The 17,453-nt window shown below is 41.6% G+C and overlaps 1 protein-coding gene across 1 annotated transcript in view; it reads left to right on the forward strand.

Moving 5' to 3' along the window:
- The window catches only part of cntn2 (contactin 2), an 81,250-nt gene that overhangs the window by 51,220 nt on the left and 12,577 nt on the right, over positions 1 to 17,453 (forward strand). Inside the window, exons 11-13 of the mRNA XM_026169168.2 lie at positions 4,307 to 4,457; positions 7,636 to 7,763; positions 9,322 to 9,497. Of these exons, the coding sequence (XP_026024953.2) occupies positions 4,307 to 4,457; positions 7,636 to 7,763; positions 9,322 to 9,497 (455 nt within the window). The remainder of the gene's footprint in view (positions 1 to 4,306; positions 4,458 to 7,635; positions 7,764 to 9,321; positions 9,498 to 17,453) is intronic.

The raw sequence follows: 17,453 nt of genomic DNA on the forward strand, positions 1-17,453 counted from the left end.
TTATTTGTGAAGAAGTTCATGAAGTCATTACTAGTTAACGTTAAAGGGATGGTTGGCTCAAAAGAGCTCTGACTTTTTGTCAGCCTGGCTACAGTGCTGAAGAGAAACCTAGGGTTGTTCTTATTTTCTTCAATCAGTGATGAATAGTAAGATGTTCTGGCTTTGCGGAGGGCTTTCTTATAAAGCAGCAAACTATTTCTCCAGGCTAAATGATGATCCTCTAGATTTGTGACACGCCATTTCCTCTCCAGATTACGAGTCATCTGCTTTAGGGTACGTGTTTCAGAATTATACCACGGAGTCAGGTACTTCTGATTTGAGGCCTTAGTTTTCACAGGAGCTACAGTATCCAGAGTCGTACGTAGTGAGGAGGTGAAATTATTAACAAGATAATCGACCTCTGTTGGGGTAGCGTTCAGATAGCTGCTCTGCTCTGTGTTGGTACAGGGCATTGAAGATGATAACAGTGGGTGGATTATATTCTTAAACTTAGTTACAGTGCTTTCAGAAAGACATCTACTTTGATAAAGTCTACTCTTCACCGCTGTGTAATCAATTATTGTAAAAGTAAATGTTATCAGGAAATGATCAGACAGCAGAGGGTTTTCAGGAAACACTGTTAAATGTTCAGGTTCGATGCCATATGTTAGAACAAGATCTAGAGTGTGATTAAAGTGGTGGGTGGGTTCTTTTACATTTTGAGAGAAACCAATTGAGTCTAATAACAGATTAAATGCCATGTTGAGGCTGTCATTTTTAGCATCTACATGGATGTTAAAATCACCCACAATAATGATTTTATCTGAGCTCAGAACTAAATTAGATATAAAGTCTGAGAAATCAGACAGAAACTCTGTGTAAGGCCCAGGTGGACGATAGATGATAACAAGTAAGACTGGTTTCTGAGTTTCACAGCTGGGGTGGACAATGTTAAGCATCAGGCTTTCAAATGAATTAAAAGTCTGTCTTGGTCTTTCATTAATTAATAGGCTGGTGTGAAAAATTGCTGCCACACCGCCCCCTCGGCCTGTGCTTTGAGATTTCTGGTAGTTAGAATGACTCGGGGGTGTTGATTCATTTAAACTAACATAATCATCCTGCTGCAACCAGGTTTCTGTACGGCAGAGTAAATCAATTTGTTGATCAATTATTAAGTCATGTACTAACAGAGACTTGGAGGAGAGAGACCTAATATTTAATAATCCACATTTCACTGTTTTACTCTTTGGTTCAGATGTGGATACTGTATTGTTCTTTCTTTGTGATTGTTTATGTTTAAGTTGTTTGTTGCTGGTTTTTAGTTTGTTTTTTGTCTTTTTGGAAGCTGACACAGTCTCTATGGAGATGGGTTTTTGGGGGGGTAGCAGGAGGAGAGAAGCTGCAGAGAAGCGTGTAAGACTGCAACTCTGCTTCCTGGTCCCAACTCTGGATAGTCATATTTTGGGGGGGTTTAATAAATTTGTCCATATTTCTAGAAATGAGAGCTGCTCCATCCAAAGTGGGATGGATGCCATCTCTCCTAACAAGACCAGGTTTCCTCCAGAAGGTTTGCCAATTATCTATGAAGCACACATCGTTTCTGGGACACCACTCAGACAGCCAGCAATTTAAGGAGAACATGCGGCTAAACATGTCACTCCTGGTCTGATTGGGGAGGGGACCAGAGAAAACTACAGAGTCCGACATTGTTTTGGCAAAGTTGCACACCGATTCAATATTGATTTTAGTGACCTCCGATTGGCGTAACCGGGTGTCATTACTGCCGACGTGAATTATGATTTTACTGAATTTACGTTTACCCTTAGCCAGCAGTTTTAAATTTCCTTCAATGTCGCCTGCTCTGGCCCCTGGAAGACAATTGACTATGGTTGCCGGTGTCTCTAGCTTCACATGTCTGAGAACAGAATCGCCAATTACCAGAGTTTGACCCCCGGCGGGTGTGTCGCCGAGTGGGGAAAAACGGTTAGACACATGAACGGGTTGGTGGTGTACCTGGGGCTTCTGTTTAGGACTATGCTTCCTCCTCACCGTGACCCAGCCGCCCTGATTCCCCAGCTGCTTGGGGTCTGCCGGGGAACAGCTAGCGGGGCCTACGCTATTTTCGGCTGCACCAGCTACAGGGGCCTGGCTAGCTGCGGGTGAATGAAGGGTGCGAAGCCGAGTCTCCAATTCAGTAATCCTGGCCTCCAGCGCTGCAAATATGCTACATTTGTTACAGATATCATTACCGCTAAAGGAGGCCGAGGAGTAACTAAACATCTGACACAATGAGCAAGAAAGTGCAGGAGGGACAGGTGAAGTAGCCATGGTGCTAATGAGTCGGCTACGAGCTAAGCTAGGCTAGCGAGACAGTACAGAGACAGTGAGTGAATACTTTGGCTATAAATTAGGTAGTGAGTACACAGAAAGTGTGCTTCGGAGGAAGCACGTGAAGATTATACTATGAAAGAAGAATGTATTTAAAAGTTGTTAATTAAATCGCTAAGCAAATAAGCTACTCAGAAACACCACTGTGTTTGAACAGGAACAGGAAGTGATACTCTACCACAGAGCGAGCGAACACCAAGTGACAGCGCCACCAAGAGTCAGCCAAGAGTCAGTGAGAGGTTGTTTTGTTGTTGTTCAGGTTGTTTTGTTGCTTTAATTAATTTATTATCAACAACAATATAAAATTATGGATAAAAGTAATTACTAATGTAAAAAAAAGTGGTTTTATTTATATATGTTTATATATAAATATATACGGTGGCCCCTAGAGACAAAACACGTACAAACTCCAAAACACATTTCTAGAGTTAACTGAACTTCCAAAACAGAGCTACCAAGATCACTTAAATTACAGCCAGAGGGGCCGATGGTGCGATATGGCAGCCTCGCTTCTGTCAGTCTGCCCCAGGGCAGCTGTGGCTACAACCGTAGCTGCCTCCACCAGTGTGTGAATGTGAGAGTGAATGAATAGTGGCATTGTAAAGCGCTTTGGGTGCCTTGAAAAGCGCTATATAAATCCAATCCATTATTATTATTATTACACAATTGAAAGCATATGTGTATTGTTTGTGTATTTATACACAAGCACTCACCTGTTACTACCACACACCAAATCGGTCGTTGTCACTTCCTGGCTTGTGTAGCCATTCGGTAACAAAAGCTCCACACTGCCCCCTAGCATCCTGGAGCACTTCTGTTGCGTTTTGGAGGTTTCACATGCTTCGGAGTTTGTACGGGCTTTGTCTGTAGGGGCCACCGTAAGTATACTTTTATTTATTTACTCCACATAAAATGCAATAAACAAATTATAAAATACAAAGACCAACTATTTACATTTCAACTTTTAACTATTTAAATTTTCAGCCTTTTCCTTTTAAACTAATTGAAAGTGAAACAACACAAAACACTGCAAACCACAACACAATAAAAATACAAATTATAATATGCAAAACCAAAGGAAGATGCACAGAGGACAGTGAGAGGAAAGTGTTATGTAGTCCAAAGAAGTGTGTGTGGAGAAGAGAGTCCAGTGTGGAGGGGAGCAGCATGGAGCTGGACTGCTTGGGGGAAAAGCTATTGCACAATCTCGCCAACCTGCTCCTGATGCTGCAGAGTCGTCTTCTGGATGGGGGAGAAGTAAAAAGTTGGAGGGGGTGGTGATGCGGGTCAGCCATGATGGTAGTGGCTTTATGAATGCAGCATGAGGTATAAATGTCCAGTAGGCTGGGTAGAGAGCTGCCAACGATGTGCTCCACACAATCCTCTGGAGGGGTCGAACACAGTTCCTGTGCTCAGTGTGATGGATCTTGTATGTCCAACCTGAGATCCATTGATCGGTTTGTGTGGTATGTGAGCTGTAGTGGGTCCAGTTTGGTCTGATGGTGGTGTTTTTAAAGCACTGTGGCACAACAGCTTGGCTCAGGGAGATGTTGAAAATGTCCGCTGGTTGGCACAGGCTCTGAGCACACGTCCAGGTATATTGTCTGGTCCAGTAACTTTTTGTGGGTTGACCCCAGCGAGAGTCCTTCTCACTGACTGTCACTGTCTCAGCATTCTCACTTATGTCTATGTGATAGACACAGATACCTGTTTCTTTAGTTGCTGGCCCATAAATAGGACTCTTGTTACTTCAATCTATTCTACTTTTACCTGTAAAAAGGTGTATTGATAATTCCTAAAGACAACATAATAAAAGCATGCCATTACGTGTAAAAAAACGTATTAATTTTTCGTTGGATTAAAACAAACAGGAGATACAATTGACAGCAATGCACCACTCTCTTTTGTTCCCCTATCCTTGTGTGTCTCTTCCTTTCAGTTCAGGCTCCAGACTTCCGGTTGAATCCAGTAAGGAAGCTTATTCCAGCAGCTAGAGGGGGACAGGTGATGATTGATTGTCGCCCTCGAGCTGCCCCGAAGCCCAGTCTGTTCTGGAGTCGTGGAACAGAGTTGCTCACCAACAGCAGCAGGTATTTCCCTAGCTAAGCCAGTGTTACAGTTCATACTACAGTGTAAACAGCATGTATGGTCAACTACCATGGTCAGTAAAGTCGATCCTAGCACTGATTGTTTTGTGCACCCTCATGTAGCATCTCAGGCCAAAGTGTGATGCACACAGATGGCTGCAAAAGAACATTGGCTGCTTGGTCTTTCATTTTTGTAAGCTTCTATTCCATGAACAGTACAAGAACAACTGAAAGCAGTCTCACAGCTAGCTGAGGCCTGTTCCCATGCTATTCTATGATAAATGACACAGATAAAATATCTGTTGTTCCAAGCACTGAACTCATTGATTTGTATATTATTATTTTTAATGGAACTTTCAACACGAGGTCCAGAGAGATGTTGTTGCAAGTAAAGGAGTCTATCATACCAGTCAGAGTAGCCAAGTATATATAACCTATACTTAAAAAACAATATATAGACAGAGACAGTTTTGTTAATTTTAAGTTTTTGGAGATGGTAGACAATATACAAAATTGGCTGTAATAACATAACAATTAATATAGTACCTTTGTTAAATACCTTGAATTTAAATTTAAAGTGTGCACTTACCGTATTTTCTGCAATATAAGGATTATATATATATATATAAAATCCTTTAATTTTCTCAAAGATCGACAGCGCACCTTATGTATGAATTCTGGTTGTGCTTACTGACCTCAAACTGATTTTATGTGCTACACGGCGCTCAAAAATCTGTCAAAAATGTTTTAGTATGACTTTGCTAAGCTTCGAAGCCGCACCGCTTGATGGATTGTTGGAGCATTACAGCTACTGTAGTCAGGAGCCTCGCGGAGTGATCTGGGTCCCAGACTCTGCCTGCTTCAAGTCCTAAACTCCTTCTTCTTGAGGTCCTAAAGTCAAACGAACACTGAGAGGTAAAAACAGTCTAAATTCTTCCATCTGTAATAAAATCATCAGTGTTGCTGCTTTACCAGGTGTAACTATTAAGTTTAACATGCAGGCATCCATGAAAACAGAATTTATTAAATATAACAGAGTTAGACGTTAGCAGGAAGTTAGCTCGCTAGCTTCCACCTAAACATGTTCTGACTGAGATTTTTCTGAAATAATTCAAACGTACAGCTCTGCTATCACTTCCAAAATAAATGAAGACAGGAAACTAAACAGCAGTGACGTTTGTAGGGTTACTGAAGTTGGGCTAGCTGGTATATAATGATGTGCTACGTGATCGCTAGCGACACAGCTATGTTAGCATAACATAAACAGTGAAGCTGGAGGACGAACACTAACACTTTTCCACTTATAAAAGTTAACGTGAAGGTTCCTGATGGTTAGAGACAAATGCAATCGCATAGCAGGATGCTGTAAACGGACCAAACTTCAGTCAGAACAACTGAGATAATCCATCCACAGTACGAGGTTAGTCATTAATATACTGCAACAACATGGGAATAGAGCCGCTGTGAGAGAATACAGCATTAATGAATCAATGGTACAGAAGTGGAGGAAGCAAGAAGAATGAGCTGAGTAAAGTTTGATTTATCTGACTGTTTTGTTTGCTTAATGCTCATAATCAGGTGCACCTTATGTATGAAAACAGACCCGTTCATTGACAGTCCACCTTATAATCCGGTGCGCCTTATGGTCCAAAAAGTACGGTAGATTACATATTGATTGTTTGATTTAAAATTCACTTTAGTGGTGTACATTTATACACCTAATGATATATGTAAGTTTGTCATTCTTTCAAAAACTCATCTGCAAATGGTGTGAATTCAAAATTGTTTGGCTACAATAATAGCAGACAAACTTTAAACCCTAGAGCTTGGAAAGAAACCGACTGGATTCATCCAAGAGGCTTCTTTAAATCTAAAACCAGTCCCAGGGATTGAAGCCCTAGTGGGGGTTGTCCCTTAAGAGTGTTGTTGACCTGTTTTAATCATGTGCCTCATTACATGAGCCAAGGTGTGAAAAAAGGCGTGGGTCATTACCAGGTTGGATGTTCCTGGTGACCAATTTCTTAGTTGACTAAATGAGGAAAAACATTTGAGTCTGAAACTAAGAAATACTAAGAACAATTTAATGGACAATGTCAAAATATAATAACAAAGGCATTTAAAAAAAACGAGTAATCACGTTCCGCTATAATGCTTAACTGTGCATGCAGCACATCGCATCGTGCATTATGATCATTGTTCATAATGAGCATGTTAGCATGTTATACTCTAATTCCCAAAGAATGTACTCCTCATTGGCGAGTACAAAACTAGAACTCAACATCTCAGTGAGGTCAAATATCAGCTCTCTGACGTTTATATGTATTGCACAACAGCACTTGCCAAAAAGCATTCAACTTCAGCATATGGAACAATGTATGTGCCTCCCATGAAGAAGAAAAACACTCAAAATAAACCAATGTTATGTTTGTGCCTGTATACAAACATTGCATTTTGGGGAGAAAATTAATTTGAGCAAAGAAAAGTTTAATTTGAGCGTACGGCAGGGCAGTATGGCCAAAAATATTTATCACGATATATATTTGGAAATTTGCGATAACGATATAACTGACAACATAATTGACGTGAGACAAAATACTTTACAACTCCACAACTTTATTAGTGCAAAAAAAACCATCAATGTATTTTCACTGAAACAAGCAGCTGTTTTCTTCAGTAAAAATATAAAAATGTAACAGTGCAAATGCAAATTCCTCACTAACAAAAGGAATTTCCAGTAGAAACTGGCCGACATATCCTCAGCATAACCATGTATAACATCCACAACACTTAAAAGACTGATAAGTCTCGTACTGACTGTTGCGTTAGGTGACTTAAGTAGGTCACATGGTGGGAGAAGGGCTCACAGTGGTTTCACCTGAAACCTCTGGTGGAAATGACACCTTGGCTCATGTGATGAGGTAAATGATAAATAGTATCGACTAAAGGGTCAACCCCTCTAGAGTTTAAATACCTGGGACTCTTAAACATTTGGTTTTAGCACTGAACACACCTCTTAGGCGAGGAAAGAAATGTCTTCACGAACCTTTAAGAAGTCCAGTCGCTGTCTTTCTTTCTTTCTAAGCTCCGTAGACAACTTGGAATAAGTTAAGTTTTCCATGTACAAACACATACAATGTTTTAGATTAAATTAAGGGTTATATTGTACTGTGTCTTTTCTCAGAATAGCAGTAACTCCAGATGGCATCTTGTGGATTTATAACATCAGCAGAGCAGATGAAGGAAAGTACACCTGCTTTGCTGAAAACTACCTCGGCAAAGCCAACAGCACTGGACACCTGTCTGTGAGAGGTACACAACTCAACAACTCAGCCATAAGTAACAAACAACCTCATGCCACATGTCAGTGAGTTGAAGCCTTTGTTCCTATTGCTAGTCGCTATAATCATCTCAAAGTCGAGATAAGCTTAACTGTGCACTTTGGATTGCTTGTGTTCTCTTCTGACACACGTCCATGAATTAATTATTTCATTGAAATGTAATTATGTTTGAAAACGCATTCTCGTAAATTAATAGAACTGAGTGGTCCTGAACCTTCGACTGTATCAAGCATGAACGAGACAATATATAACATTCAGACTCTGATGAATGCAAAAGGAGGAACTCAGGGTTCACTGTCTTAATCAAACTTAGTTTTGGCATGGAGACTGGAGGAGCCACAGATCAACCCACCAATTCAAAAAAGTGTACGTGAACTGGAGACTGCTGGAACACCAGTGTCCCTGTAATGAAAGGATATGAGTCCTCTAGTCCAGTGGTCCCCAACCTTTTTTGCGCTACGGACCGGTTTATGCCCGACAATATTTTCACGGACCGGCCTTTAAGGTGTCGCAGATAAATACAACAAAATAAAACCAGTACCGGTACCGAAAAAAAGAAGATTTATTCATAACACACGTGAAAAGACCCAGGAAAACCGAGTTAACGATAAAAACGATAACAAAATAACGCTGAAAACCGATAAAAACCCTGAAAACCAGACATTTCACACCTGAGCCTCGGTACCACGGCCCGGTACCAAACGACTCACGGACCGGTACCGGTCCGAGAACCGGGGGTTGGGGACCGCTGCTCTAGTCCCACAGTGGTTGATTGTCTTGTGTTCACTACTGCGGCTCCTCCGAAAAAGAAAGCCTCCAATCAGAATTATTTGACCTGGTGACCTTAAATGCACACCTTAAGGCAGATAGCTGTTAACATGTTTGTTTATCCACCCTGACGAATCACCAGTAAAACACTTCTTCTTTTGATTACTATTTATTAAAGCATTGAATAATTAAAAAGTATCATGTACATGGAACTGGTCTGTTTAGAAAACCACAGGCGTAAAACACTCAGTCTTCCCAAAAGAGAGTGACCCCCTGGCAGAGTTTTACATGTGAACGTGCATCTGTCTATCTAACCGGTTCAATCTGGTGGGGAGAAGCTGCTGGTACCAGTTATCATGTCTACATCTGCCCCACACATTCTTACATTTTCACTGATATTTCTGCAGGTTTCTACATAATTATTCAATCAGTAAAAGATTTTTAATTATATTAATCCCAAATAATAATCAAACCCAACATTACCCCTCCAGATAAGCTGGAGAGGAAATGGTGTCTCATTTATTTAGAAGTTCTTCATTTATCCTGGAAAAAACGAGTTTGTTTGTCGATTTAAAAAACGCCCTCTGTAAGGCCAGGACATGTTGCACCGCTGACTGAAGAAAACAAGAAAGCATTTGAATGGTACACAAGAACATCTATGAATACATTTTCCAAACTGTCAGACTTGTTTATTTTTTATTTTGGTATCTTCAGACATTTGGACAAGGTCTTGCTAATCAGAACTATTTACCCCCTCACAGATGCCACCAAGATCACGCTGGCCCCTTCTAATGCCGACATAAATCAGGGCGAGAATGTGACGCTCCAGTGCCATGCCTCCCATGATGCAGCTATGGATCTTACCTTCACATGGTCTCTCAATGGTGTCCTTTTGGACCTGGAGAACTCTGCTGGGCCTTACCATCGGGTGGAGGGGGTGAGTCCTATAATGTTTGTGCTGAAAAGAAGGTTCTTGCGAAGATACTGCAGCTTGCCTACCAATCGGAAGGATGGTCGATCGATCTCCAGCTCCTCCTGTCTCTGTGTCAAAGTATTCCTGGGCAAAATACTGAAGCATGAGTGTGTATGCTTGGATGTATGTGACCTGTAGTAGAAAGAACTCTGAGTATTTAAATGGAGTGCTATATTAGTACCAGTGCAGGTTTGAAAGCCTGCAGAAAATTCTGATTTGGTAACTTCTATCATTCACTCTTGAGACTGTGATATTTAACTTTTAGCTTCATCAAGGTTTCAAGACACTATCTCTACTTTTAAGATTAGGCTTCAAACTTTCCTTTTTGCTAAAGCATATAGTTAGGGCTGGACCAGGTGACCCTGGATCCTCTCTTAGTTATGCTGCAATAGGTGTAGGCTGCCGGGGATTCCCATGATGCACTGGGTGTTTCTTCTTCACTCACTGTGTGTTAACAGACCTCTCTGCCCTGAATCATATCTGTTATTAACCTCTGTCTCTCTTCCACAGCATGTCTTTATCCCGTCTTCCTTCTCTCACCCCAACCAATCACAGCAGATGGCCCGCCCCTCCCTGAGCCTGGTTCTGCCGGAGGTTTCTTCCTGTTAAAAGGGAGTTTTTCCTTCCCACTGTCGCCAAAGTGCTGCTCATAGGGGGTCATATGATTGTTGCGTTTTCTCTGTATGTATTATTGTAGGGTCTGCCTTACAATACAAAGCACCTTGAGGCAACTGTTGTTGTGAATATATACATAAAATTGAATTGAGTTGAACTTAGACAGCACAGAAAATAGCAGCACAAATTTCAGTTTTGAGTTTTTATTGGTGCTTTAGGCTAACCCTAACCCTGTGCCATGGCGAGTAGCACTGTTACCTCACAGAATGAAGGTCCTAGGTTCAAATCCGTCATCTGCCTGGAGTTTGCATGTTCTTCCCGTGTTTGTGTAGGTCCTCCTTTTGGTAGCTAGCTTCTTCCCACAGTCTGAAGACATGCCATTAGTAGTTAGGTAATTGGTGAGTCTAAATTTCCCATGAGTGTGAATGGTTGTGTGACAAACTGGTCACCTGTTAGCTACCTGTCCTCAGTGAGGAGAGCTTTAAAAGCAGAGCCAAAGGTGATTAGTAAAATCAGATTGAAACCATTCCAGTGCAGTCCCTCTGATGCCCACTAAGTCCTACAGCCAGGAGATAAGGACACCATAATATATGATATCAAAAGCAGAACCGAGGTCTAAAAGTACTAAAGCAGCAGATTTCCCAGAGTCAGTAATAGTTAAGAGGTCATTTCAGAATTTTAATTGCTGTGATGTGCTTTCCATCTTGATGCATGCTCAGTCATCCATGTTCCAAAGGTTGATTCAGTTCATCAGGGCGTCGCGTTTTCACTCATCAGGTGACGTCTTCAGTCTCAGCTGACTGCAGGTTTCAACCTTATAAACAGGACATTTGCACAGTGACTGAAACCAGCCCACTGAAGGAACAATGGGCTGGGAGGTCAGTTTCACGATCAATCATATGCAGACGGTGAGTAAGGGGGGACATTGATGATGTACTGTAAACCAGTGCATATGGATCAGCTTGACACATCCACAGAAGCACAAACTGGGTGTCACCAGATGTAGCGCCCAGTGAAGCAGAAGAATATCACATCAAGTAAATGCAGTTATCCCAGCTGGGAGGGCACCCAACGAAAGCTCCAGGCCGTCCAGGAGAGAAGGACAACTGCTGCCTAAGACAAAACCCTTAGTGATCCCTTGTAGCCCCTTTTCCAGTCGTTCATACTCAGATTGCTTGGATGAGTGACATTTTTTGAGGGCTAAATCCTCCCCTTGGCAAATTCTGGCTGTCACCATATCACCTGTCCCGAATTCAAGATCCAATTTAGGATAGGCTTTCAATTAGAACCTGCAAGCTTCTATTTCTGTTCATAATGTTCCATGGCCACATTTCAAAGCTCATCACTAAAGAAATATATAGGCAGGAAATGTGTGCCTTTGGTGTTTTCAGCTCCTCTTTTCCACAAATGGACCGCTGACCCGCAGTCCATCCTGTTTCTGTGTTTTCTCTTCTTCTACGTATGGTTTCTGCTTTTCCTGTTCCTAAGGCACTCAAATCTTAAAGTCAGGGTAAGTCAACATAAAGCTGGCATTCAAGATGGTGTTATCAAAGTCTCGTCTGTTTTAAGTCACATTTGTGCTCCTGTTAACAAGTGCTTCATCCTCTGAGCTGCATCAGCCTCCATCTCTTTATGCTATCCATTCACCATCCCGGTCTCCAGAGGCCCTGCAACCTTCTCGCAGGCCCTCCTCTCTCTCTAGCCTTTCTGCACTCTCATACTTGCCTCCCTCCTGATCTATGCCAGCCCTCCAGCCTGGTCTCAGGCTCTCACACTCGCCTCTCTGCTGGCCCGCTTTGGCCTTCCACCTTGAATGCAGGATCTCACACTCGCTTGCTTATCATGGAAACACAAAGACTTTAGATGCAACTGAAAAGCCTATCAAACCTTCCTGCAGAGAGATTTTCCAGGTGACGCTATTTCTGAGAATTGATTGGTCAGTAGGCGGTGATTTCATGCCTAGTCTGCTCGTCTGAGTTTACACTGAAGTTACTGGGATAAGCCAAAATCCAGGCCTCTGGTCACACATGTTAGGGTGAATGAATCCAGATAAAAGAAAGAGATCCACTTGTTCCTCCAATTAAATGCTAGCAAACATTGCATGTAGCTTCAGTCTAAATAAATAGGTTACACACACAGATCTATGCTTGTTAGAAGGATGCAGTGAATGTTAGTTTGAGCTTTGAAGTATTTGTGGATAATCATAATAAAAAAGGAATATCACCAGAATCCTTTCATTTTTTTTAAACAGGGCTTTGATCGTGAAACGTGCAGGTGTGGCAGAAGTTTAATTAACAAAGTCCACAGACACAGTCAGCTGTAATCGACACCTTTATTCTGGTGTGGATGAGAGCGAGTGGGCCTTCAGCAGGGCGCTGCTACGCTGGTCCCCCCCAAGGTGCCAAGAACAAAAGGCTCCACCATCTGTTTAACCCGATAAACGGTGCCCGGATGTCTCCAACTGTCTCACGACCGTGTGCAATAAACACATATGTGATATAATCAATAAATAGGTATTTCCATCACACAGATTTGCAGTGACCCAGTCTGTTCAGTCTTTGGTTCACAGCTCGGCAGCTTGTCTGAAACAAGCGTGACAGAAAACTGCTGCTCCATGAAAATGTAGTTTCACCTGAATTTATTTTGTAAAGAAACCAAAATTCCAAAACACTGAAAGAAACTATCCGGTTGTTCAGGGATGACACGACGAATCCTACTTCCGGACCTAAAGTAGTCTGCGTTTAATATGGCTTTTGTGTTGTTAACATGTTTAATGTTTTGTATTTTCTTCTATTTGATCTCAAAAAGCTCCTAAAACAGTCAGTGATCCCTGTTGACCTCCCTCGGCTTTTATTACCGCTAATCATTTATTTAAGCTCAGTTTTTAAAACCTTAGGATGTAACTACAGCCCAGCCCATGCAGCAGTATATGAATCACTAACCTCGTATTGTGGATGGATTATCTCAGTTGTTCTCCTGGCTGAAGTTTGGTCCTTTTACAGCATCCTGCCATGCGATTACATTTGCTCCTGACCACCGAGAACACTCACGTTAACTTTTATCGAGTGGGAAAAAAGTTAGCTTGTTTATATTATGCTAACATAGCTGTGTCGCTAGCGGTCACGTAGCACATCATTATATACCAGCTAGCCAAACTTCAGTAACCCTACAAACGTCACTGCTGTTTAGTTTTCTGTCTTCATTTATGCTGGAAGTGATAGCAGAGCTGTACGTTTTAATTTGTTTCCAAAACCCCGCAGTCAGGACATGCTATATTGTATTTAGATAGAAGCTAGCGAGCTAACTTCCTGCTAACTTCTAACTCCGTTAAATGTCATAAATTCCGTTTTCATGGATGCCTGGATGTTAAACTCAATTGTTACACCTGGTAGAGCAGAACGCTGATCATTTTATTAAATATGAAAGACTTTAGACAGTTTTTCAACTCTCAGTAATGCCACAGTGATCGTTTGATATATGGACCTGCAGCGGAGTTTAGGCCCAGACACGGCTAGTGACGTCAGACTGAACAACCGGATAACAATAAATAATAATAGATTTTATTTATAGGCGCCTTTCAGACCCCCAAGGTCACCTCACAGTAGCACGTAAACAATACCATAAAAAACATAAGAAAAATGTATATATAGCAAACATGGCAGATAAAATTTAGACATAAACAGTCATAAAAGTATAAAAGCAAATATAAAAACTGAGCAGGTAAAAATGGCCTAAGACAGATCAGGTGTATGCAATTCTAAACAGATGGGTTTTGAGTAGTGATTTAAAAGTGGTGAGACAGTGTGTGGTCCGGAGAGCAAGTGGGAGTGCATCCAAAGTCTCGGGGCAGAACAACTAAAGGCTCTGAGTCCCATGGTAGTCAGGCGAGCAGGTGGAACTGACAGAAGGGAAGCTGAGGAAGAGCGGAGTGTACGAAGGGGCGAGGATGTGTGGAGAAGATCGGATAGATATGGAGGAGCGAGGTTATGAAGCGCTTTGAAAGTGAGAAGCAGGATCTTGACACGGAGGTGAACTGGGAGCCAATGGAGCTGTTTAAGAACTGGTGTTATATGTTCAGTGGATCTAGTTCTGGAAATAATACGAGCAGCTGTATTTTGAACCAACTGCAGTTTATGGATGATTTATGAGGTAAACCATAGAGAAGAGAATTACAGCAATCCAGATGAGATGTGACGAGAGCATTGACAAGTATGGCGGTACTGTGTGGTGTGAGTGAGGGACGAAGAGTAGAGCTGGGTGTCATCTGCGTAGCAGTGAAACTGGATATTATGCTTCCTAAAAATATTATCTAGGGGTAGGAGATAGATGATAAAAAGTAAAGGACCCAGGACAGAGCCTTGGGGTTCACCAGAATTAACTGGAGTAGATGCTGATCTGTGAGGGAGTAACTGAACAAACTGTGAGCAGCCAGAGAGATAAGAGGTAAACCAGGCGAGTGCTGTACCATTGATGCCAATAGATGCTAATCTGTGAAGAAAGATGCGGTGGGAGATAGTGTCAAAAGCTGCTGTAAGGTCGAGAATGAAGATGGAGATGAGTCCAGAGTCAGCTGCAAGCAGAAGATCATTGGTGATTTTTACTAGAGATGTTTCTGTGCTGTGACATGAACGGAAGCCGGACTGAAACTGTTCGTACAAGTTATTTCCAGTGAGATGACGATGAACCTGTGCAGCCACTATCTTTTCAAGAATTTTTGCTAAGAAAGGGAGATTTGAAATTGGCCTGAAATTATTTAGATTGGAGGGATCTGAACCGTTCTTTTTTAGTATGGGAGTTATTATTGCAGTTTTAAGGGAAGAAGGAACAGAACCAGATATAAGAGAGGAGTGTACGATATTAGCAATCAGTGGGGCAAGAGACGGGAATGAGAGTTTGACCAGAATTGTCGGCAGTGGATCAAGTTTACACGATGACGACTTTAAGTTTGTAATTATGGAAGATGGCTGAGTTATTGTGGGAAGTTCAAAATTGGACAGAGAGGATGACAGCTGAGAAGGACAAAAAATGCAGATACATTTGACCATATCACAGGACGAGGGCAAGTGTTGATGAAGATTCTCAGTCTTGGTGTAAAACAAGTCCATAAATTTGTTGCAGACTGGCAGAGTGTGTATGTATGGCAAAGGTATCTGGGGGTTTAACAGTATTGTGTAATGTAGAAAACAAAGTGCGAGTGTTTCCTTCAGCGGATTCAATAACAGAGGTGTAGTAAGCAGATTTAGCATGATGAATAGCTTCTTTATAGTGTTGTATATGACTGAGATACATGTCCTTGTGAATAGTAAGTCCTGTTTTCCTGGAGAGACGTTCCAGGCGGCGTCCAGTAGCTTTAAGTTGGCGAAGTTCAGATGAGTACCATGGTGCAGAGCGAGAGAAAGAAACAGTTCGAGTTTTTTGGGGAGCCAAGGTATCTAAGAGGTTGATAAGTTCATTGTTATAGTGAGATAGCAGGTCGTCTATGGAAGCTGAGGCATCAATGGTAGGTAAGTTATTAATGCCATGGGAAAGAGCTGATAGATCAATGCCCCTAATATTTCTAAAAGTAATTGAGCGGTTTTGTTTATTTTTGTATAGTGGGAGACTAACACTGAATAAAACTAATTTATGGTCTGAAAGAGGCCAAAACAGCACAGTTCTTAGGGGTGACACCAATGCAGCAAACAAGATCCAAAATGTGTCCTTTGGAGTGTTTGGGAACGTTCATATATTGGTGTAAGCCAAAATTGTCCAGCCAGCATATAAAATCTCTTGTGGCTGAATTTGATGTGTTGTCCATGTTAAAAGCAGTAGTATATTTGGAGATAAGAGCAGGGTTTCAGCGAGAAAGTTAGAAAAAGCAGTTAAAAAGTCAGAGTTGATTTTAGGTGGACTGAACTGCTATAGGCGATCTAGTTACTTCATTAATGAATATAACGGTGGCATAACTCACAGGTATATGCTTTTAAATGAGATTAATGTCTATTTCACGTCCCTGCTCCTTACATTTAACTGTTTCATGAAAGTTGATGTAATAAGATGTTGCTATAAAGGTCTAGCTCAGGGGTCGACAACCTGCGGCTCCGGAGCCGCGGCTCTTTAGTCCTTACACTGCGGCTCCACGTGGTTTGGGAAAATAAATTAGAAGTATTTAGCTGAAGTGTATTTTATTTATGTTCTTTTATAACTTGTGTTCTAAATTGAAAGATTATTGTGATATTAAAATATAAAAATAAAATTATATTCTATTATTATCGCTCAAAATAAGCGTCACATCAGCTCCACCGTGAACTGTGTTAAAACAAACACGCTCACGCCTCACAGACGACAGCTTACAGTCCTGTAAAGATAAAGTGACTTCGTACAGCCCCGACCTGCAGACGCTGTGCGCAGAGGTTCAGGAGCAGACGTCCCGTTGTAAACATATCACAGCAGACCCGACGATGTTTCCATGAACGCGCTTTTCAGCATCTCTTTATTGACCACTGTTCACACACGGTTGCTGTGCGCACACAGCCGGCTGTAGCTTTGCAGCTCACAGCCCGACACACACCAACACAACAGCACAGACGTTAAGGCGGCGAGGCATGATTGCGGGTGCCGCTCAGGTGTGTCGCCTCCCCTGCAGCGGTGCAGCAGACCACGCCCCGCCACACACATTAACCAGGTAAAATACATATTTAGGCAGAATTCTGCAAATATCTATTTTTCATTGTTTATATCTTTTTTATATATATATATATATCTTTTTTAAAAGTCAGGTCAAGGCTCCAAAAGCCCAAAGGCGATATAAGGGCGGCTCACAGCAGTTTTTGTTTGCTGGATCATTTTAGTTCAGCTTTCCTTTTGTTATATTTCTTTAAGAGTTCAAAATGTGTTAGTTACATAAATAAAATGTAATTTTCTCTGTAGCACTTCATGGATGTCATAAGCAGCACACCTTAGTTGTTCACACAAAGCATAAAGGTAAAAAACAGTATATACAGTGTTATCTTCATCTTAGATGTCACAAAGTATTTGTGGCTCCCAGAGTTTTCTTTTGCGTGGAAACCGGCTCCAAACGGCTCTTTGGGTCTTAAAGGTCGTGACCCCTGAACTAGCTTAAAACTGGCTGCAGTGTCTTGGCTAGCTATTGTCAGGGCTAAGGATAGGCTGCATACCTAGCTGTTCTTTAGCATGTTTAAGTTCCAGTTTCATTGAAGCTTTTGAATGCACATGACCTGAGCACTGAAGAAATAGCATCTTTTCCTCATAATAAACATGTTCTTTGTATTAAACCTCCAGTACCGATATCACTTATCCAGTCGC

Source organism: Astatotilapia calliptera, chromosome 5, assembly GCF_964374335.1.
Source record: "Astatotilapia calliptera chromosome 5, fAstCal68.1, whole genome shotgun sequence".
Taxonomy (NCBI): domain Eukaryota; kingdom Metazoa; phylum Chordata; class Actinopteri; order Cichliformes; family Cichlidae; genus Astatotilapia; species Astatotilapia calliptera.